The sequence below is a fragment of the Mobula birostris genome, chromosome X (genome assembly GCF_030028105.1).
Source record: "Mobula birostris isolate sMobBir1 chromosome X, sMobBir1.hap1, whole genome shotgun sequence".
NCBI lineage: Eukaryota > Metazoa > Chordata > Chondrichthyes > Myliobatiformes > Myliobatidae > Mobula > Mobula birostris.
In genome coordinates this window covers 75,320,984-75,344,552 of record NC_092402.1, presented here as the reverse complement: position 1 = coordinate 75,344,552, position 23,569 = coordinate 75,320,984, and the positions used below count along the sequence as shown (strand labels likewise).

At 42.7% G+C, this 23,569-nt stretch overlaps 1 protein-coding gene across 1 annotated transcript in view; it reads left to right on the top strand.

Moving 5' to 3' along the window:
• mrc2 (mannose receptor, C-type 2) overlaps positions 1-23,569 on the top strand; it is a 256,319-nt gene that overhangs the window by 79,500 nt on the left and 153,250 nt on the right. Inside the window, exons 2-4 of the mRNA XM_072248739.1 lie at positions 984-1,355; positions 19,082-19,255; positions 20,220-20,384. Coding sequence (XP_072104840.1) covers positions 984-1,355; positions 19,082-19,255; positions 20,220-20,384 — 711 coding nt within the window. The remainder of the gene's footprint in view (positions 1-983; positions 1,356-19,081; positions 19,256-20,219; positions 20,385-23,569) is intronic.

Below are 23,569 nucleotides of genomic sequence, written 5' to 3'. Positions count from 1 at the left end.
AGAAGTTTTCAAGTGTTTTAGTTGACAAACCAATCTCCTCAAACTCCTAATGAAATATAGCTGCTTCTTGTCTTCTTTATAATTGCATTGATATATTGGGACCAGGTTAGATCCATAGAGATCTTGACACCCAGGAACTTGAAATTTCTCGCTGTCTCCACTTCTGATCCCCCTATGAGGATTGGTGTGTGTTCCCTCGTCCTACCCTTCCTGAAGTCCACAATTAGCTCTTTGATCTTACTGATGTTGAGTGCAAGATTAACTAAAGAAGTTATCCAGAGAAGATAACTTCAGTCAACTTCACTTACCTCACCACTGAACTGTTCCCACAACCAATGGACCCACTTTCAAGGTCTCTTAATCTAATTTTCTTGATATTTATTGCTTATTTATTTATTATTATTATTTTCTTTCTTTTTATGTTTGCACAGTTTGTTTTTTTTTGCACATTGTTGTCCATACTGTAGGTGCGATCTTTCATTGATTCTATTTGGATTTACTGTGATTGCCCACAAGAAAATGAATCTCAGGGTAATATATGGAGACATATACTGTATGTACTTTGATAATTACTTTACTTTGAACTTTGAACTGTAGACACTATCCTGCGCAATGTGCTGTTGCCTTGCAAGCTGACTATTGGCAACTACAACAATAGTTTATTTTGTATGTAGTTACAGTAACAAAATGTTCAAAAGTTTCAAAGGGAAATGAATTCTACAGCTTGAAGCTTTAACAGCTGAGATAATCCAATGTAAGTCCACTTCTGAGAAATAGATGCGTGTGGGTGAAGTATTTATATTTTGTTTACTTGTGGCTAACAATAAAGTTTGGACCCAAAACTGAGCATGGAGTTTATTCTAATACCTTTGAGGTTTGTTTCCCACAGTTTTGTGTTGTTGCAGTCTGAGTGACTTTAGCTGAATGTTGTTTCCTCACTTGGGCTCTGTGTTTAATTTTAATGACATATTTCTGATTCGCAGATACCAGTGTGTTTTTGATGTACAGTGAGAGAGCAAGAGGTTGCCTGGAGAGCCGAGGTTCCAGTGTAGGGCTGACCCTGACCTGTAACGAGAGCTCCAGCAACCAGCAGTGGAAGTGGGTGTCCAGGCTGCGCCTCTTCAGCTTGGGATCCGAGCAGTGCCTGAGCACTCAGAGGAAGAACGGAACCGCGCCTGTCCTGGGGATGACGGAGTGTGACCAGGAGTCTGCCCAGATGCGATGGCATTGTAACAGTCTAGGCACTCAGCTCAACAGCATCCTGAATCTGCAGCCTGAAGCCGCAGCCACAGGCTCTGATGGCCTGTGGAGGATATACAATACTGACGAGGACCTGTGCTCTCGACCATATCATGGTAAGGTCTAAACTCCTCAGTACTCCTTAATGCAACACTAGTGATTTGGTGTCTGGATTTGAATTCTGACTTTGACACAATTTGTTAATCCAGCTCCCTTACAGTGACAAGATTTGTCAGTCTTCTAGGCACACAGTCTCCCTTTCCCTGGATGATAACAGGATCCCTGTTGAGAGGGTGAATTTACTGGGCATGAAGGCCATGGAATAAAAGGAACTGTGGTAGCTAGAATGGAAAATTGGCTAAGCCGATTGGTGAAGGGCTGTTTTTCGGAGTGCAAGGCAGTCTTTCCCCACTATTTTCCTTAACAAAGGAAATTTGGACTTGGGCAAAGAGAGCACTGTTTCCAAATTTGCACATTAAGCAGATCTTGGGGCCATAATTAACAGCGAGGAAGACAGTAATGAACTTCATATAGATGTAAGAAGGTTTGTAGAATGAGCAGATAGGTGGCAGAGGAAATTTAATACTGAGAAATTTGGCAAGAAGAGAGAAAAATGGCAATGAAAACTAGAAGGCAAAATTCCAGATTGAAATCGGGAATGGAGCAATCTCAGGATGTATGTACCCAGTTTGTTGCAAGTAACAGAGGAGATTGAGAAGTGGTTAAAATGCAAACAGATCCCTGGGCTTTATTTATACAAATGGCACAGAGGGTAAAAGTGAAGAAATCCTAATGAATCTTTATAAAAAAAACATTGGCCTGGTCACACCTGGAGTACTGTGTTCAGTTCTGGCTGTTGCACTTTAGGAAAGATAAGAGGGCTTTAGAAAGGGTGCAGAGGAGATTTACCAAAATGATTCTGGAGATGAGAAACTTTAGTTATGCAGATAGACCAAGAAAGCTAGTGCTGTTCTTGCAATAGAAGAGATTTTAAGATCTCATTGATGTATTTGAAATCAAACAAGGTAGAGGGGAGAAAACTAGATAGAGGAAACCGTTCCCATCAGCAGAAAGGTCAGAAACTGGGAAGGACAGAGTGGGGTAATTGACAATAGAACTAATAGTGAGGAAAAACCTTTCTGATAGTGAGAGATTAGACGGTGGAGGAGGCAGTATCAGCTGTGGCATTCAACAGGAAGTGAGGTAAATACCTGAAAGGAAAGGATGATGGAAGAGGATAGGAGAGTTGGTGGAATGGATTGCTGTTGCATAGAGCTGGTATGAAGTTGATGGGCCAAATGGTCTGCTTGCTGTAGCCATTGTGTGCTTGTACGAACTTCGAGGTGTTTGGGTACAGAAAACATTTCTAATGGCTAAGCTTTTGTTTTTCAATAAGAAGGTTATTAAAAGATCAAAAACAGGAGAAAATCTGCAGGTGCTGGAAATCCAAGCAACACACACAAAATGCTGGAGGAACTCAGCAGGCCAGGCAGCATCTATGGAAAAGAGTAAACAGTCAACGTTTTGGGCCAAAACCCTTCGGCAGTCCTGAGTTCCTCCAGCATTTTGTATGTGTTGCATTAAAAGATCAACACGCTGCAGATGAAATGTTCAGGACACATTATTTTTGAATGAATTCCTTCTGTTTATCTGACTTTCAGGAATTTAGGACGATGTAAATTTTCTTTCATGATCTTCTTCTAAGCATTAGCCTGTAGAGGGACTGTGGAAAAACATTTCCACCAAATGCTGCCTAATTATTAACCTAATTAATGTCTCCAGTCTGAATATTTTTGAGAGTTTTGTTTTAAATTTAATATCTTGACCTCTTGACCTGATGACGAGAAACATGAGAACAATTATAAAGATGGGGAAACTTGAAAATAATATGTTTTATGTGTGTGTATATGTAACCAGATAGGCAAATGATTGTACGAGTGTATATAAAAACGTTGAGAGTGTTTTCTCATTACTACTATGAGGGGAGAGGTTCAGGGACCTGAAGACCCACACTCAACATTTTAGGAATAATTTCTTCCCCTCCACAATCGAGTATCTTAACGGTCCATGAACACCATCTTGTTATTCCAATTTTCTACTATTTATTTATTTGAGTAGTCTTTATGTCTTGCAATGTACTGCTGCCGCAAAGAAACAAAATTCATGACATATCCCAGTGATAATAAACCTGATTCTGAAGGAAATGTTCGTCCCTTAGAGGGTGAGCTAGGGGAAGAGAAACAGCAGCAATTCTAAATAATTACTTTGTATCAGCATTTGGTAGAAGGTACTGAATAACAGTGACCAAGTGCAATAGGGAGAGGAGAAGTTAAAACTTAAAAAGGAGCATTCACGAGCTTTAGGCATTTTCCGGCAGCACAGTTGAATCACGATTCATTAGCAAGGGCAAATAAAATAAGGTAGGGACAAGTGGAGCGGCCATTGCATGAGTGGACCAGTCTTACAGTGGAAAGGATTTGGCTCAACGAACTTGGGTGAGATAAGTTTCTGGTAAGTTTCTTTTCCCGCGTTTTTCGTCAGTTAGTGTGGTGAGAATGGCTTCGGGGCTGTGTTGTGTTCCTTGTGGGAGATGTGGTAATCCTGGGAGACCTCCAACCTCCCAGATAACTGTATCTGCACCAGGTGCACTGAGCTGCAGCGTCTCAGAGAACATGTTAAGGAACTGGGAGCTCCAGCTGGATGACCTTCAGCTCATATGGGAAACTGAGGAGGTGATAGATAGGAGCCACAGGGAGGTAGTCACCCCTCGTTTGCAGAAGGCAGGTATCTGGGTGACTGTCAGGAGAAGGAAAGGAAATGGGCAGCCAGTGCAGACCAACCCTGTAGACGTTTCCCTCAATAATAAGTATATTGCTTTGGATACTGTTGAGGGGAGCGACCTACCAGGGAGCGGCAGTGACCAGGTCTCTGGCCCTGTGCTCAGAAAGGAAGGGGGGAAGAATAGGAGTGAAGTAATGATAAGAGATTCCATAGTTAGAGGAGCAGTCATGCGATTCTATGGACGCGTAAGCGACACCCAGATGGTATGTTGCCTCCTAGGTGCCAGGGTCAAGGTTATCTTAGATTGGGTCTACGGCAGCGAGATGCCTTGGTACATATTGGCATCAATGACAAAGGTAAGAAAAGAGAGGATGTCCTGAAGAGAGAATTTAGGGAGTTGGGAAGCTGAAAAGAAAGAGCTCCAGGTTAGTAATCTCTGGATTGCTGCCTGTGCGATGCGACAGCCTCATGTGCGGCACCTTGTCCAAGGCCTTCTGAAAATCCAAGTACATAACATCACCGATTCTCCTTTGTTGATCCTGCCTGTTACTTCTTCAAAAAATTCCAAAAGATTTGTCAGGCAAGATTTTCCCTCAAGGAAACCACACTGACTTTGGCCTATTTATCATGTGCTTCTAAGTACCCTGAATATCCTTAACATTTAAGTCTAAAATCTTTCCAACCACTAAGGTTAGGCTAACTGGTCTACAAATTTCCTTTCTTTTGCCTTCCCCCCTTCTTAAAGAGTGGAGTGACGTTTGCAACTTTCCTGTCTTCCGGAACCATGCCAGGATCTAATGATTTTTGAAATGTCTCCACAATCTTCCTAGCCACCTCTTTCAAAACCCTGGGGTGTAATCCATCAGGTCCAGGTGACTTATCCACCTTAAGATCTTTCAGCTCCCTAAGCACCTTCTCCCTAGGAATGGCATCTGCACTCACTTCTGCCCTCTGGCACTCTCAATTATCCAGCATACTGCTAGTGTCTTCCACAGTGAAGACTAATGCAAAATACATATTTAGTTTGTCCACCATTTCCTCGTCCTCCATTACTACTTCTCCAGCATCATCTTCCACCACTCTCACCTTCCTTTTACTCTTTATACATCTGAACAAACTTTTGGTATTCTCTTTGATATTACTGGCTAGCCTACCTGCATATTTCATCTTTTCCCTCCTTATGACTTTTTCAGTTGCCTTCTCTTGGTTTTTAAAAGCTCCTCACTACTTTTTGCTCTATTACATGCTCTCTCTTTTGCTTTTATGTTGGGTTTGACTTCCCTTGTCAGCCACAGTTGCATCTTTCTGCAAATAGAATACTTCTTCTTTAGGATCTATCTATCTTGCGCCTTCCAAAGTTCTCCCAGATACTCCCACGTTGCTGTTCTGCTGTCATCCCTGCTAGTGTCCCCTTCCAATCAACTTTTGGCCAGCTGTTCTCTGATGCCTCTGTAATTCCCTGTACTCCACTGTAATGCAGATGCAACACACACAAAATGCTGGAGGAACTCAGCAGGCCAGGCAGCATCTATGTAAAAAAGTACAGTCGATGTTTCAGGCCGAGACCCTTCGGCAGGGCTCAATAGATGCTGCCTGGCCTGCTGAGTTCCTCCAGCATTTTGTGTGTGTTGCTTGGATTTCCAGCATATGCAAATTTTCTCTTGTTTATAATACTGATGCATCTGACTTTAGCTTCTCCTTCTCAAATTGCAGGGTGAAGCATATCATATTATGATCACTACCTCCTCAGGGTTTCTTTAGCTTAAGTTCTTTAATCAAATCCAGTTCGTTACACAACACCCAATCTAGAATTGCCTTTCCCCTAGTGGGCTCAATCACAAGCTGCTCGAAAAAGCCATCTCGTAGACATTCTACAATTTCTCTCTTGAGGTTCAGCACCAACCTGATTTTACCAATCTATCTGCGTACTGAAATCCCCCATGACTCTCGTAACATTGCCCTTATGACAGGTGTTTTCTATCTCCCGTTGTAATTTGTAGCCCACATCCTGGCTTTTGTTTGAGGCCTATATGTAACTCTCATCAGGATCATTTTACCCCTGCAGTTTCTCAACTCTACCCACAAGGATTCTATATCTTCCAATCCTACGTCACCTCTTTCTAAGGATGTGATTTCATTTTTTTTTTTATCAACAGAGCCACCCCACCCCCTCTGTCTACCTGCCTGTCCTTTCAATACAATGCATAACCTTGGCTGTTAGGTTGCCATCTATGATCTTCTTTCAGCCACGATTCACTGATGCCCACAACGTCAAACCTACCAATCTGTAACTGTACTACAAGATCATCTACTTTTATTCCATATACTACATGCATTCAAATATAACACCTTCAGTCCTGTATTCATCACCCTTTTCAATTTTGCCCCCATGTTACACTTCAACCCATCCCACTGACTGCAATTCTGTCCAGTCAACTGCCTGTCCTTCCTCACTGCATCTATTTATAGACCAACTGCCCCATCCTCAGCCCTATTACTCTGGTTCCCAATATCCTGCCAAATTAGTTTAAACGCCTTCCCCCAAATGGCTCCAGCAAACCTGCCCACGGGGATATTAGTTCCCCCTCGGGTTCAGGTGTCACCCGTCCCTTTTGTACAAGACATACCTTCCCATGAAGAGATCCTAATGATCCAGAAATCTGAAATCCTGCCCCCTGCACCAGTTCCTTAGCCATGCATTCATCAGCCATATCATCCTATTCCTACCCTCAAGATAAGAGCCCATGGTATTACAGGAAAGACACTAGCATGGATAGGGCATTGGCTGATTGGCAGTAGACAAACAGCGGGAACAAAGGGAGCCTTTTCTGGTTGGCCGCTGGCGACTAGTGGTTTTCCACAGGGCTTGACTTTTTATGTCAATGATTTGGTTCATGGAATTGATGCCTTTGTTGCAAAGTTTGCAGACAATACAAATATTGGTAGAAGGGCTTAGACAGATTTGGAGAATCGGCAAAAATGTGGCAAATGGAATTCTGTGTTGAGAAGTGTATGGTCACACACTTTAGTAGAAGAGATAAAGGCATAGACTATTTTGTAAACAGGCAGAAAATTCAAAAATCTGAGGTGCAAAGGGACTTGGGAGTCCATGTGCAGGATTCCCTAAAGGTTAACTTGCAGGTTGAGTCTCTGGTAAGGAAGGCAATTGCAATGTTAGCATTCATTTCAGGAGGACCAGAATATAAAAGCAAGGATGTAATGTTGAGGCTTTGTAACACATTGTTGAGGCCTCACTTGAAGTATTGTGAAGGGTTTTGAGCACTTATCTAAGAATGGAGAGGATCTAGAGGAAATTTAGGAGAACATCCCAGGAATGAAGGTGTTAATGTATAAGGAACCTTTGTTGCATCTGGGTCTGTACTCACTGGAGTTTAGAAGAACGAGAGGGGATCTCATTGAAACCTATCAAATACTGAAAGGCCTAGATAGAGTGGATGTGGAGAGGATGTTTCCTATAGTGGGGGAGCCTATGACTAGAGGTCACAACCTCATAATAGAGAAACATCCCTTTAGAACAGAGATGAGGAGTAATTTCTTCAGCCAGAGGGTAGTGAATCTGTGGATTCATTGCCACAGGTGGCTTCGGAAGCCAAGTCATTGGGTGTATTTCAGGCAGAGGTTGATCATTTCTTGATTATTCAGGGCATGAAAGGTTCTGAGGAGAAGGCAGGTGAATGGGGTTGATAGGGAAAATGGATCAGTCATGATGGAATGATGTAGTAGACTTGATGCGCTGAACGGCCCAATTTTGCTCCTACCTCATATGGTAAAACAATATCTATACTAGGAGTACTTGCAAACTAATGGCACTATAGGCTCTGGATTCCCACTTGATAACCACACACAACAAAAACATATAGCCTGGGTTTAATATTATTTGCACTGACAGGGGAGTGGCTTACTAGTGGAAAATAGGGTTGAGATAAGTCGATCATTTTTGCAATGGCCATTTCTAACTATTGTGGTACCACAGGGATCAGTGCTGGGGTTTTAACTATTTATTAGCTATATTAATGACTTGGATGTAAAGAACAAATGAAGTCCAGCCAGATTTGCTGGTGATACAAAGGTAGGTAGGTTAGCAAGTTATGAGGAGGACACAAAGAGCTTCCAAAGCGATATGGTTAGATTAAGTGAACTTACAAGAAATTAACAGTTGGAGTTTAACATGGGGAAATTGTATGGTTGATCACTTTAGGTGGGAGAATGAAAAAACAAGTTCTTATTTAAGCTAATTAACAATAGAAGATATTGTGATACAGCTGATCTGTGGGGGGGGGGGGGGGTCCTGTTTCATGAAGCACAAATGGTTAGGGTGCAAGTAGAGCAAGTAATTAGGAAGGCTCATGGAATGAGCTAGGGGTATGAAGAGAAGTTTTGATGTAACTTTGCAGGGCACTGGTGAGACTGTATGTAGGATTCCAGCTGTAGTTTTGATCTCCATATTTAAAGATATGTTGTATTGGAGACCATGTAGATAAGTTCACTAGGCTGATTCCTGGAATGAAGGGCTTGACACATGAAGAAAGACTGAGTGACTTGGGCCAATACTCATTGGAATGTGTGAATGAGAGGTAATTTTATTGAAACAGATAAGATTCTGAGGGAGAGGAACAGTGTGGAGGCTGAGATGATGTTTTCATGAGAGGGTAAACATAGAAACATAGAAAATAGGTGCAGGAGTAGGCCATTCGGCCCTTCAAGCCTGCACCGCCATTCAGTATGATCATGGCTGATCATCCAACTCAGAACCCTGTACCTGCCTTCTCTCCATACCCCCTGATCCCTTTAGCCACAAGGGCCATATCTAACTCCCTCTTAAATATAGCAAAGAACTGGCCTCAACTGTTTCCTGTGGCAGAGAATTCCACAGATTCACCACTCTCTGTGTGAAGAAGTTTTTCCTCATCTCGGTCCTAAAAGACTTCCCCTTTATCCTCAAACTGTGACCCCTTGTTCTGGACTTCCCCAACATCGGGAACAATCTTTCTGCATCTGGCCTGTCCAATCCCTTTAGAATTTTATATGTTTCAATAAGATCCCCCTCAATCTTCTAAATTCCAGCGAGTGTAAGCCTAGTCGATCCAGTCTTTCATCATATGAAAGTCCTGCCATCCCAGGAATCAATCCGGTGAACCTTCTTTGTACTCCCTCTCTGGCAAGAATGTCTTTCCTCAGATTAGGGGACCAAAACTGCACACAATACTCCAGGTGTGGTCTCACCAAGGCCTTGTATAACTGCAGTAGTACCTCCCTGCTCCTGTACTCGAATCCTCTTGCTATGAATGCCAGCATACCATTCGCCTTTTTCACCGCCTGCTGTACCTGCATGCCCACTTTCAATGACTGGTGTACAATGACACCCAGGTCTCGTTGCACCTCCCCTTTTCCTAATCAGCCACCATTCAGATAATCCGTTTTCCTGTTCTTGCCACCAATCTGGATAACCTCACATTTATCCACATTAAATTGCATCTGCCATGAATTTGCCTACTCACCTAACCTATCCAAGTCACCCTGCATCCTCTTAGCATCCTCCTCACAGCTAACACTGCCGCCCAGCTTCGTGTCATCCGCAAACTTGGAGATGCTGCATTTAATTCCCTCGTCTAGTCATTAATATATATTGTAAACAACTGGGGTCCCAGCACTGAGCCTTGCGGTACCCCACTAGTCACTGCCTGCCATTCTGAAAAGGTCCCGATTATGCCCACTCTTTGCTTCCTGTCTGCCAACCAATTCTTTATTCACATCAATACCATCTCCCAATACCGTGTGCTTTAAGTTTGCACACTAATCTCCTGCGTGGGACCTTGTCAAAAGCCTTTTAAAAATCCAAGTATACCACATCCACTGGTTCTCCTCTATCCACTCTACTAGTTACATCCTCAAAAAATTCTATGAGATTCGTCAGACATGATTTTCCTTCCACAAATCCATGCTGACTTTGTCCGATGATATCACCGCTTTCCAAATGTGCTGTTATCACATCTTTGAAAACTGACTCTAGCATTTTCCCCACCACCGATGTCAGGCTAACCAGTCTATAATTCCCCGGTTTCTCTCTCCCTCCTTTTTTAAAAAGTCGGGGTTATATTAGCCACCCTCCAATCCTCAGGAACTAATCCAGAATCTAAAGAGTTTTGAAAAATTATCACTAATGCATCCACTATTTCTTGGGCTACTTCCTTAAGCACTCTGGGATGCAGACTATCTGGCCCTGGGGATTTATCTGCCTTTAATCCCTTCAATTTACCTAACACCACTTCCCTACTAACATGTATTTCGCTCAGTTCCTCCATCTCACTGGACCCTCAGTCCCCTACTATTTCCAGAAGATTATTTATGTCCTCCTTAGTGAAGACAGAACCAAAGTATTTATTCAATTGGTCTGCCACGTCCTTGTTCCCTATGATCAAGTCACCTGTTTCTGACTGTAAGGGACCTACATTTGTCTTAACCAATCTTTTTCTTTTCACATATCTATAAAGCTTTTACAGTCAGTTTTTATGTTCCCTGCCAGCTTTCTCTCATAATCTTTTTTCCCTTTCCTAATTAAGCCCTTTGTCCTCCTCTGCTGGACTCTGAATTTCTCCCAGTCCTCAGGTGTGCTGCTTTTTCTGACTAATTTGTATTTTTCTTCTTTGGAAGTGACACTATCCCTAATTTCCCTTGTCAGCCACGGGTGCTCTACCTTCCCTGGTTTATTCTTTTGCCAAACTGGGATGAACAATTGTTGTAGTTCATCCATGCGATCTTTAAATGCTTGCCATTGCATATCCACCGTCAACCCTTTAAGTATCATTTGCCAGTCTATCTTAGCTAATTCACGTCTCATACCTTAAAGTTACCCTTCTTTAAGTTCAGAACCTTTGTTTCTGAATTAACTATGTCATTCTCCATCTTAATGAAGAATTCCACCATATTATAGTCACTCTTACCCAAGGGGCCTCGCATAACAAGATTGCTAACTAACCCTTCCTCATTGCTCAATACCCAGTCTAGAATGGCCTGCTCTCTAGTTGGTTCCTCGACATGTTGGTTCAGAAAACCATCCCGCGTACATTCCAAGAAATCCTCTTCATCAGCACCCTTACCAATTTGGTTCACCCAATCTATATTTTGATTGAAGTCACCCATTATAACTGCTGTTCCTTTATTGCACGCATTTCTAATTTCCTGTTTAATGCCATCCCCAACCTCACTACTACCGTTAGGTGGCCTGTACACAACTCCCACCAGCGTTTTCTGCCCCTTAGTGTTATGCAGCTCTACCCATATCGATTCCACATCCTCCCGGCTAATGTCCTTCCTTTCTATTGCGTTAATCTCCTCTCTAACCAGCAATGCTACCCCACCTCCTTTTCTTTCATGTCTATCCCTCCTGAATATTGAATATCCCTGAGTGTTGAGCTCCCATCCTTGGTCACCCTGGAGCCATGTCTCTGTGATCCCAACTATATCACATTCATTAATAACTATCTGCACTTTTAATTCATCCACCTTGTTACGAATGCTCCTTACATTGACACACAAAGCCTTCAGGCTTGCTTTTACAACACTCTTAGCCCTTATACAATTATGTTGAAAAGTGGCCCTTTTAGATTTTTGCCCTGGATTTGCCTGCTTGCCACTTTTACTTTTCACTTTACTACTTTTTGCTTCTACCCTCATTTTACACCCCTCTGTCTCTCTGCACTTGTTCCCATCCCCCTGCCACATTAGTTTAAATCCTCCTGAACAACAGTAGCAAATGCTCCCCCTAGGACATTGGTTCCAGTTTAGCCCAGCTGCAGACCGTCCTGTTTGTACCGGTCCCACCTCCTCCAGAACTGGTTCCAAAGCCCCAGAAATTTGAAATCCTCCCCCTTGCACCACGTATTCATCTGAAATATCCTCCTATTTCTACTCTGACTAGCACGTGGCACTGGTAGTAATCCAGAGATTATTACCTTTGTGGTGAAGTTTTGAAGTGAAAGTTCTCTTTGTAAACAAGAGATGAGGAGAAATTTCTGTCAGAAGTTTGTGAATCTTTCGAGTCCTCTATCCCAGAGAGCTGTAGCAGTGGAGTCATTTTGCGTACAGTGACTATAAAAAGTATTCGCCCCCCTGGAAGTTCTCATGTTTTATTGTTTTACAATATTGAATCACAGTGAATTTAATTTGGCTTTTTTTGACACTGATCAACAGAAAAAGACTCCTTCATGTCAAAGTGAAAACAGATCTCTACAAAATGATCTAAGTTAATTACAGATTTAAAACACAAAATAATTAATTGCAGAAGTATTCAACCCCTTTAATATGACACACCAAATCATCACAGGTGCAGTCAATTGGGTTTAGAAGGCACATAATTAGTTAAATGGAGCTCTGATTTTGGAGGCCTGCATGCAGTCAAGGTGTTTCAAATGATGGTAGTAAAAATACACCTGTATCTGGAAGGTCCAACAGCTGGTGAGTCAGTTGTCAGTAAGCTGCACCATGAATACAAAAGAACACTCCAAGCAACTCTGCGAAAAGGTTGTTGAAAAGTACAAGCAGGAGATGGATACAAGAAAATTTCCAAGTCACTGAATATGCCTTGGAGTACAGCTAAGTCAATCATCAAGAAATGGAAAGAATATGGCACAACTGTAAATCTGCCTAGAGCAGGCCATCCTCAAAAACTGAGTGACTGTATAAGAATGGGACTAGTGAGGGAGTCCACCAATAGACCTATGACAACTCTGGAGGAGTTACAAGCTTCAGTAGCTGAGATGGGAGAGACTGCACATATAACAACTGTTGCCTGGGTGCTTCACCAGTCGCAGCTTTATGGAAGAGTGGTAAAGAGAAAGTCATTGCTGAAAAAAAACTCTCATAAAATCTCAGCTAGTTTGCCAGAAGACATGTGGGAGAGTCTGAATTCAGCTGAAAGAAGGTTCTATGGTTTGATGAAACCAAAATTGAGCTTTTTGGCCATCAGACTAAACGCTATGTTTGGCATAAACCAAACATCACACATCATCAAAAACACACCATCCCTACCATGAAGCATGGTGATGGCTGCATCATGCTGTGGAGATGCTTCACTGCAGCAGGCCCTGAAAGGCTTGAAGGTAGAGGGTAAAATGAATGCAGGCAAATCCTGGAGGAAATCCTGATGCAGTCTGCAAGAGAACTGCAACATGGGAGAAGATTTATTTTCCAGCAAGACAGTGAACCCCAAGTATTAAGCCAAAGCTACACAGGAATGGTTTAAAAACAAGCTAATGTGCTGGAGTGGCCAAGACAGAGTCCAGGCTTCAATCCCATTGAGAATTTGTGGCTGGACTTGAAAAGGGCTGTTCACTCATGATCCCCATTCAATCTGACAGAGCTTGAGCAGTTTTGGAAGGAAGAATGGGAAAAAAATTGCAGTGTCCAGTTATGCAAAGCTGATAGAGACCTATCCACACAGACTCAAGGCTGTAATTGCTGCCAAAGGTGCATCTACTAAATACTGACTTGAAGGGGGTGAGTAATTGTGCAATCAATTATTTTGTGTTTCAAGGATTCAAGGCCTGACCCTTGGTGGGGGTGACAGCAAAAGTGATTGCGTGATTGCAGAGCAGCAGTGGTGAGTGGGGATGAGTGAATGGTGTGGGTGCAGTGTGCAGTTCAGTGTGAGGTGGGTCAGAAAGATGACAGGCAAGTTGGGAACTTGCTTTTCAAGGATCCTAATGTATCGATGCATGGAACAATGACGGTCTACTCTTGGACAGTGTGGCCCAAGTTCCCCTGCAGGTTGCTAAAGGAGGGTTGCATAAGAATGGTTTGGAAATATATTTGGAAATGAAAGGGTGAATCATGTCAATGATTTCTGGAGTTAAGTGATTACATTTTGGTCTGGGGAAAATACCCATTTTCAAAAGATTATTTTGGGATGATGTGTCTGACATCGTGGCTATTTGTATTGTGAAATATTGGCAGCTTGTCTTAACCCAATAAGTGAATAAAATGTGCATATGCTTGAGTGTTAGTGGAAGTTGGTGCAAGTTATAAGAAGATATCCAGAAAATGAAAACCCACAGAAAACTCTTGGTTATTTGAAAAATCGTTCTTTTTTTTTTTTTGGAAGTATCGGGGAAAAACTGAACTTATCTGATTGAATGAAAATCAGAAAGTGCTTTCATCACTCAGTCAATCATGAACACTTTCCCTGAAATAAATAATTGGCTTTTAAACATGACAGGCATTGGCCAAACAGTTGTGCTACTGTTATTGTGCATTTCATTTTCGATGCCCAAGAAACCTTCGAACAGATTGAATAATGGTAGATTTTTCCAATAGTTCCTCAGCCAAGATAGAAGTCACAAGAAAAAACATCTCTGAAAAATCAGCCTTTCTTGGGCTGTGGTTACCACCAGAGGGTCACAAAGAGAAATGTCTCATTTATTCTTCCTGCTGTGTTTATAATCATACAGCAAACAGCTTTCCCAAAATAATACTCAAACCCTCATATTAACAAAAGAGTTAAAATATGAAAATTATACGGCTGTGATTTAATGAGCTGGTATGGATGATTTATATATGGAGTGATGGAATCATGGAATGAAATAGCACCTTGTATAGCTTCCTGTGAACCTCACAAATTATTTCTGCAATTAATCCACTTAACAACTTAGTGATTCATCTACGGTTGCCTTATTTATCCTTGGCTGAACCAGTTTTGCACAAGATTGTATAAAATCATCATTATTACATAACAACATCGGCATATAAAAAAAGCTTTTTTGACCCACTGGAGCGTGCCTTGCGTTCATTAAGATCTTGGATAACCCAGCCTCATCCTCCACAGCACAGGTCTCCCTTTGCCCCTCAGCTCTTTTGGCATTTAAATGGCTTTCCCGTCCCACCTTGAATACAGTGCCTATAAAAAGCTTTCACAGAAGTCTTCCTCTGTTGGACGTATTTATCCTGTGCCTTGTGAACTATTCCCAGAAACTTCAGCCATCTCTACTCTGTCATCATCCCCGCCAGTATCCTCCTCCAGTCTACCTGGACAAGCTCCTCTCTCATTCTGTAATTCCCTTTATTCCATTGTGATACTGATACATGTGACTTGTGCTTCTCCCTCTTAACTTGCAGTATGAATTCAATCCTAAGGGTTCCTTTATGTTAAGCTCCCTGATAAGATCTGGGTTATTACACAACACCCAATTTAAGATAGCCTTTCCTCGAGTGAGCTGAAGCACAACTTGCTCTAAAAATCCATCTCGTAGGCATTCAACAAATTTGCTCTCTTGCAATCCGACACCAGTCTGATTTTCTCAGTCCCCTTGCATATTGAAGTACTTGTGGAATCAATTATTTTGCGTTTTATATTTGTAATTAATTTAGATCACTTTGTAGAGATCTGTTTTCACTTTGAGATGGAGTTTTTTATCTGTTGATCAGTGTCAAAAAAGCCAAATTAAATCCACTGTGATTCAATATTGTAAAACAATAAAACATGAAAGCTTCCGGGGGGGGGGGGCGGTGATTACTTTTTGTAGGCACTATAATTCTCCCAATCCTCTCATTTTCACAAATTCCAGGGTATCCCTTCCCTGACGCTCTGAACCTCTTAAATACCAGCACTGCCAACCCTCTGAGTCTCCTGACTGCCTTGGTTTTCCCTTCCAACTCCTCTGATCCTTCTAACCACTGAGTCCCATGATCTCGCAATGTGAATGTCAATCTCTCAACATCCTATTCACCTCACGGTTACCTCCTTCAATATCCTCAACCTCCTTCCAAGCCTAGTCCCTGTCCTCATTCTCCTCCACAGTTATTCTCCTTTCTCCCCTCAGCTCTCTGCTCCAAAATGTACCTTTAGGTGATCCTTGGAGTTGATGTATGTTCCACCTATAACAATAATAGAACACAGAAGCTTTGTTCAAACCCAACAGCAAGAAACACACAACATGTACCTCATTGGATGTACAGTGGATTCTGGTTAATTGGGATACATCAGGACCAATACATATTGGCCTAACTAAGCGACTGCCCCAATTTGCCAACATTTCATGTAAATAGTTAGAAAGGTATAAAATAGTCAAACTAATGTTTAATTGAGTAACAAATTATGCTTTTAAATGAAGTACTGAAGAGATTAAAATACTAACAATGCTGCTGCAGTACTATAAAAACAATGCTATGTCAGTTCCTAATGGTCTTTGACAGAGGAATTAATCTGGTGTACAGTGATGTGCTCTTTTGATTGACTGTAAATGAACAAAATTAGCACAGATACCTAGTGCAGATAATGAACTGCCTTCATTGAATTGGCTTTATTTCTTACATCCTTCCCATACACAAGGAGTAAAAATCTTTACGTTACATCTCTGTCTAAATGTGCAATGTGCAATCATAGTAATTTATAATAGAAACATAGAAAACCTACAGCACAATCAGGCCCTTTGGCCAACAAAGTTGTGCCGAGCATGTCTCTACCTTAGAAATTACTAGGCTTACCCATAGCCCTCTATTTTTCTGAGCTCCATGTACCTCTCCAGGAGTCTCTTGAAAGACCCTATCATAGCCGCCTCCATCACCGTTGCCGGCAGCCCATTCCACACACTCACCACTCTCTGCATAAAAAAAACTTACCCCTGACATCTCCTCTGTACCTACTCTGTACCTTAAACCTGTGTCCTCTTGTGGCAACCATTTCAGCCCTAGGAGAAAGCCTCTGACTATCCACACGATCAATGCCTCTCACCAGTCTGATTTTCTCAATCCCCTTGCATATTGAAGTACTTATGGAATCAATTATTTTGTGTATTATATTTGTAATTAATTTAGATCACTTTGTTTCTGTTTTCACTTTGAGACGAAAGAATCTTTTTCTGTTGATCAGTGTCAAAAAAGCCAAATTAAACCTACTGTGATTAAATAATGTAAAAGAATAAAACAAAACATGAAAGCTTCTGGAGGGGGGGGGTGATTACTATAATTCTCCCAATCCCAAGATTATAATAATTTATAATAAATAAAACAGTGAATGTAATATGGAGTACGCTCAAATCAGCGTGAGTTCATCAGTCTGATGGCCTGGTGGAAGAAGCTGTCCCGGAGCCTGAGGCAGGGTCAAGGCTGAGGTCTCTGAGCTTCTTGTCAAGCCTGGATGGAACTATGGTGTTGAATGCTGAACTGTAGTCCAAGAACAGCATTCTCACATAAATATCCTTCTCCAGATGTGCAAGGACGGTATGTAGAGCAGTGGCTTTTGCGTCATCTGTCGATACAATGTTTTCAGCAATTGCATCTTCCAAATCTTAATTAGAGTTACACAGGTTGACTGTGTGGTTAAGAAGGCATACGGCGTATTGGCGTTCAGCAATCGTGGGATTGAGTTCAAGAGCTGAGAGGTAATGTTACAGCTGTATAGGACCCTGGTCAGACCCCACTTGGAGTACTGTTCTCAGTTCTGGTCACCTCACTACAGGAAGGATGTGGAAACTATAGAAAGAGTGCAGAGGAGATCTACAAGGATGTTGCCTGGACTGGGGAGCATGCCTTATGGGAATAGGTTGAGTGAACTTGGCCTTTTTTCCTTGGAGCGACGGAGGATGAGAGATGACCTGATAGAGGTGTACAAAATAATGAGAGGCATTGACCTGTGTATAGTCAGAGGCTTTTTCCCAGGGCTGAAATGGCTAACACGAGAGGGCATATTTGGAGGAGCAACACCTTATATTCTGTTTGGGTAGCCTCCAAACTGATGGCATAAACATCGATTTCTTGAACTTCAGGTACCCCGCCATTCACCATTCCCCATCCCCATTTCCCTCTCTCACCTTATCTGCTGGCCTGCCCATCACCTCCCTCTGGTGCACCTCACCCCTTTTCTTTCTTCCGCGGCCTTCTGTCCTCTCTTATCAGATTCCCCTTTCTCCAGCCCTGTTTCTCTTTCACCGATCAACTTACCAGCTCTTTACTTCACTCCCCCCCCCCCCCCCCCCCCCGGTTTCACCTATTACCTTGTGTTTCTCTCCCCCCTCCCCGCACCTTTTAAATCTTCTACTCATCTTTCTTTTCTCCAGATCTGCTGAAGGGTCTCAGCCCGAAATGTCGACTGTGCTCTTTTCCATAGATGCTGCCTGGCCTGCTGAGTTCCTCCAGCATTTTGTGCGTGTTGCTTGGATTTCCAGCACCTGCAGATTTTCTCCTGTTTGCTATTTAAAAACTGTTTGCTCAAAGCACGATGCAGTGTCTAATGGCCACACAATGTACACACAACTGGTTCTAGTTACAAAATGTTCAGCAACAGCCTCCTGCCCCAATTAATCGGCATAGAGTCCAAAATAAATGAAAGGAATCCCGGCCAGTTTCTCGATTTGTTTTTGTTCTATAAGAGTTGTCCCAAATTAGTGACTGTCCCAATTAATCAATGGTTGAATTAACCAGAATCTACAGTGTGTGTGTGTAATATATATCTGCATCCTGTGAACATGACACATTACGTCTATTATGCAAATACACTAGACTGCTCTCCCCCTTTACAGAAAACACATTAAATACTACATAGTGTGGCAAGCAATGAATACAGATTCAGCCTATTCACTAGTTTCCTTCGTTAGAATGACCTCCTCAATTGTCTATGATGTCCACAGCCAGAAAACCCCATTGACTTGACTCCCTGCTGTTCTGTGCCTCATTACAGTTGTTCACTCTGTAAAGTGCAGACTCTGAGGAGAGCACTATGCAGTGATGTAAATTTTGTGCACAAAGCCATTTCCATCCCCTTGTGGGAGAAGCTACCCAATCATCGCCATTCTGCCAGCATCTTGTGTGTGTGTAAACATGTTGTGCAACAAGGTGGTCTAGCTATTGTTTACCTGCACTGCACTTTCTCTGTAGGTGTTACACTTTATTCTGCATTGTTGTTGTTTTACCTTGTTCTACCTTGTGTAATGATTTGATCCGTGTGAACAGTACGCAGGACAAACTTTTCACTCTGTCTCAGTACCAGTGACAATAATAAACCATTTCCAGTTGTAACCAATTTAAAATCGATGTGTTGTTTTTCCTTTAGAGATCTACACCATCCAGGGGAACTCCCACGGGAAACCCTGCACTATCCCATTTATGTACGACAGCCAGTGGTTCCATGACTGCACCACCATTGGGCGAGAAGATGGCCACCTTTGGTGTGCAACGACGGTGGACTATGGGAAGGATGAAAGATGGGGATTCTGTCCCATCGCAAGTGAGTGAGCTTCACTGTGCAAGGAGGGGAACCTCTCTGTGCTCCACCACACAGTCCAAGTCTCTGTCTTTCTTCCTTTCTCTGGTGAGAAGCTCTTTGATATTCCCTTGAGAGAGTTCACTGCAGAGTTTCTAGTTAGACCATCTTTAGCTATTCCCTGACTGTCTGGCACATCTCAAAATGTGAAACTTTATTCAAACTCTTAGCAGTTTACCTGGAGAAATGTACAGTAGATTTATGACTCTAAAGAAATTTGAAGAGATTTATAGTTTGCTTTTCATATCATTTCTATTAGGTACAAATGTGAATCTTATGGTACAACTGATTTATTTCAGAGATTGCATGCAAGGAAACTTCAAAATGCAAACTGTGTGCTAGAAGTCTGTGGTGTCTGGGACATGAGCCAAGTAATGGCTTTATGACTGGACACCCAAGTTTGAGAGAATCGTAGTCCAAACCATGCCAAGGGAAGATTTATGATTCTCTCTTATAGGTTGCAGAACTGAGAAGGCAGCTCTGCTTCCAGGCAGCTGTGACAGTTCAACCTGACCTTCTGCTGGAAAGTGTATGTGTTTATGTGTCTGTGAATGTTACGTGAGGGCAATGTTGGGTTTGGCCCAGAGGCTCACTGGCTCAGACTGATCTGCCAGATTGGCACACAAAGAATGGCCAATTGTGTGAGGCGGGAGCTGGCACCACCGAGTGAGCACCCGAAGGCGAGTCACTGCCTGAGAGAGACAGTGAGGCGCGATTGGGAAAGGAGAATAAGCCTTTGTGCCCTCTTTTGCCCACAAGGGTTCTTACAGACTCTGTGCAATATTTACATGTAACCTTGTCAGGTTTCAACCCACCACATCCAAGGGCTTGTATATTCCAGCGGGACCTGCACCTCCCAACATTTCTGCCGTTAAATTGTGCATTGTATGAGGCTCTTGACGAAGAGACTATCCTTCTCTGCCTGCAGGTGATGACTGTGAGACCTTCTGGGACAAGGACCCACTGACCAACAGCTGTTACCAGTTCAACTTCCAGTCAACACTGTCATGGAGCGAGGCTCGCACCAGTTGCCAGCAACAGAGTTCTGATCTCCTCAGTATCACCGAACTCCATGAGCAGACCTACATCAACGGTACAGCAGTGACACCTGCACGCTACTCCTCTGCCAGTCACAAGATTCTGGGTTCAAGTCCCTGCCCAGGGACTTAAACACATCATCTGGACTCGCAATGCAGCATAGAACGCAGGAAAATAGGAGCAGGAATGGGCCACCAAACCCTCAAGCCTGCCCTGCTATTTAATAAGATCATGGCTGATCTGTGCTGGCCACAACTCCTCTTGTGCCAATTCCCCGTTGCTGCCTTTCCTTGATCTTTCACATATTTATCTATCTCCATCTTCAATAAATCTAATGATCTGGCCTCCACCATCCTTACAGACAGAGAATTCCAGAGATTCACTAACCCCTGAGAGAATAACAAAATCTTGGCACCTCAGTTTTAGATGACTGTCCCCAAATTTGCTAGTTATGCACCTTTGTCATCTTACACCCAAGAAAATACAGTAAAAATTAAGATCCTTTACCCCTCTGACTTGTTCTGCCATTCATCAGATCACAGCTCTTCTGCTTGTAACTTCCCAATGTACATTCCCAATCACCCTCTGAAACCTTTCATCCCCTCGCTTGTCATGTTTCTATGAATGTCTGTCTTACACACATTAAACCATATGCATTTACGGCTCTTTGAGAAGAATAGTTCCAAACATGCACAACCCTCAGGGAAAACATTTCATTTTTCTATTGGCTAGGTGGGCACTTATTGTTAAACAGTGACGACTTGTTCTGTAGATTGGAAAATTGGTTTATTATTGTCACCTGTACTGAGGTACAGTGAAAAATGTTGTTTTGCATGCCATCCATACGGATCAGTTCATCACATTGAGGTAGTACCAGGGGAAAACAATGCAAAGTAAGTTACTATACCTTAGTAACATGCAAAAGTGCAGTGCAGGAATTCTTTGAATCATAGAATCTAGATTTAAAAGAGTTTGTTTGTTCATTATGTGCCGTGTTGTATGATGTGGGTGGGTGATCATGGTCTTCCCATGACCATGACTGTTCTTGACAAATTTTTCTACAGAAGTGGTTTGCCATTGCCACCTTCTGGGCAGTGCCTTTACAAGACAGGTGACCCCAGCCATTATCTATACTCTTCAGAGATTGTCTGCCTGGTGTCACTGGTCGCATAACCAGGACTTGTGATGTGCACCAGCTGCTCATACGACCATCCACCACATGTTCCCATGGCTTCACATGACCCAGATCAGGGGGCTAAGCGGGTGCTACACCTTGCCCAAGGGAGACCTGCAGGCTAGCAGAGGGAGGGGGTGCCTTACACCTCCTTTGGTAGAGACCTATCTCCACCCTGCCATCCATTTTAAAGTGTAGACGATGATATAGTGAGTGGGTCTGCACAAGGGGAAAAATCCTCTCCACATCCACCCTTTCAAAACCCCTTGGGGTCTTGTGCTTCAATGAAATCCCCTCTCTTAGCTTCTAGTCTTCACTTGCTCTGACTGAAACTTGTTCTTTTCGAGAGTACCTTAAACCAGGTTTCCTGTGGCCATTTCTGGTGCAGCAGTTGGGATGTTGCTGATTGCAGTGGAGTTCTCCCACTTTTGGTCAATGTCAATAAAACAGCTACTCCGGACATTGATATTGTGGAGTTTGCTGCTAGAATTCCTACACTGCCATCAATGATTATCCTTCAGAGAAGTGGTTTGGGCTGTCTTAACATTGCACGTTCTTTTGCTCCCACTCCCTCTCTTTCCTTCAGTGCATGGTGTGCGTGGTAGCTGCAGGCAATGGTTAGAATTACAAATGGATTATATAGCATAGATGAAAGCAAGAACTTAAATTTGTATAGCAGCTGTCAGATGCAATGCAGCTTCAAAGTCAGCAAGTTACTTTTGAAGCAAGGCCACTGGTGTTGATTTATTGATTGATTGAATGATTGAGATACTGTGTGGAGTCGGCCCTTCCAACCCTTTGAGCTGTGCCGCCCAGCCATTCCCTGACTTAATCCTAGCCGAATCACGAGATAATTTACAATGACCAATTAACCTACCAACCAGTGTGCCTTTGGATTGTGGGAGGATACCAGAGCACGGGAGAAAACTCACGCCGTCATGGGGAGAACGTACAAACTCCTTAAAGGCAGTGACTGGAATTGAACCTGGGTCACTGGTACTGTGCTAACCACTACGCTACTTTGTCGCCCATGGTAGTGGTTTTGAAGAGATGCGAGGTAGCTAATCACAGGTTTAAACTCTTCCTGTTCCTGCCATCCCATTGAAATAATCAAATACTCTTCGACCTCTGGACCAGGAGGCACCAAACTAAATGGCAGGAATGGGTTGGGACATGAGGCTGTGGGGTGGGAGAGAGAGAGAGAGAGAGAGAGAGAGATTATGATGCTAGAAATTACATTTCTGGCAATGCGGGTGTTGAAAATTTGCAACCAATTGGCTTAGAGAGGAGACTGCTGGTCCAAGGTCATTTAGCTGTTGACCCTGCTCCTCGTTGAGGTCAACCAATCCTCTTACTGCAGTGTCAGCACTGGTTTTCAACACACTATATAAATTGGAGGAACCAGCACAGGTTGCTTCTATTAGAGATATTGTGGTATTGTTTTCCACTGCTCTCACTATAGTATTTTTGTATGTTTTTTTAAATGTTTTCTTTTCCACTCAGCTGGTCACGTGACCTGCCAGCTCTGGGATTTCAGTGAGGTAGGGGGAGGTTAGGATGGTGCCCAGGGGGAATAACTTCCATTAATGTTTTGCATCAGCCTAAGTTGGAATGTTCCCATGTTGTGAGTCATTTCCTCTGGCAGAAGCCTGTGAGCAATGTATGGCTGAGGCTGCCGAGACAGCAAAGTTTTCACTCCAAATGCATGCAGTCTGCTCTCTTGGTTCATTTTAATTTGCAAAAACTTGAATGATAGAGAAGTGGGGGACCACAGACATGGCTGATAATGAGATTTTAATATTGAATAAAAGAGCAACTAATCTGTATGTGCTTGTCCTTAAACTAAAATGCTGAGTTTTCAGCTCCCAAACCAAGAAACCCATAGCAGTTCAAATATTCAAGACAAAGATGTATAGATTTTCAGACATTAAGGTTACCAAGGGTTGTGGGGTTAATGTGGGAAATAGGAGCTGTGTTACAGTTCAGTCATAATGTTGTTGAATGAAGGAGCCTGGTTGAATGGTTTGGACTTCTGATATCATTACGTTCCTCTGTTTAATTTCAGA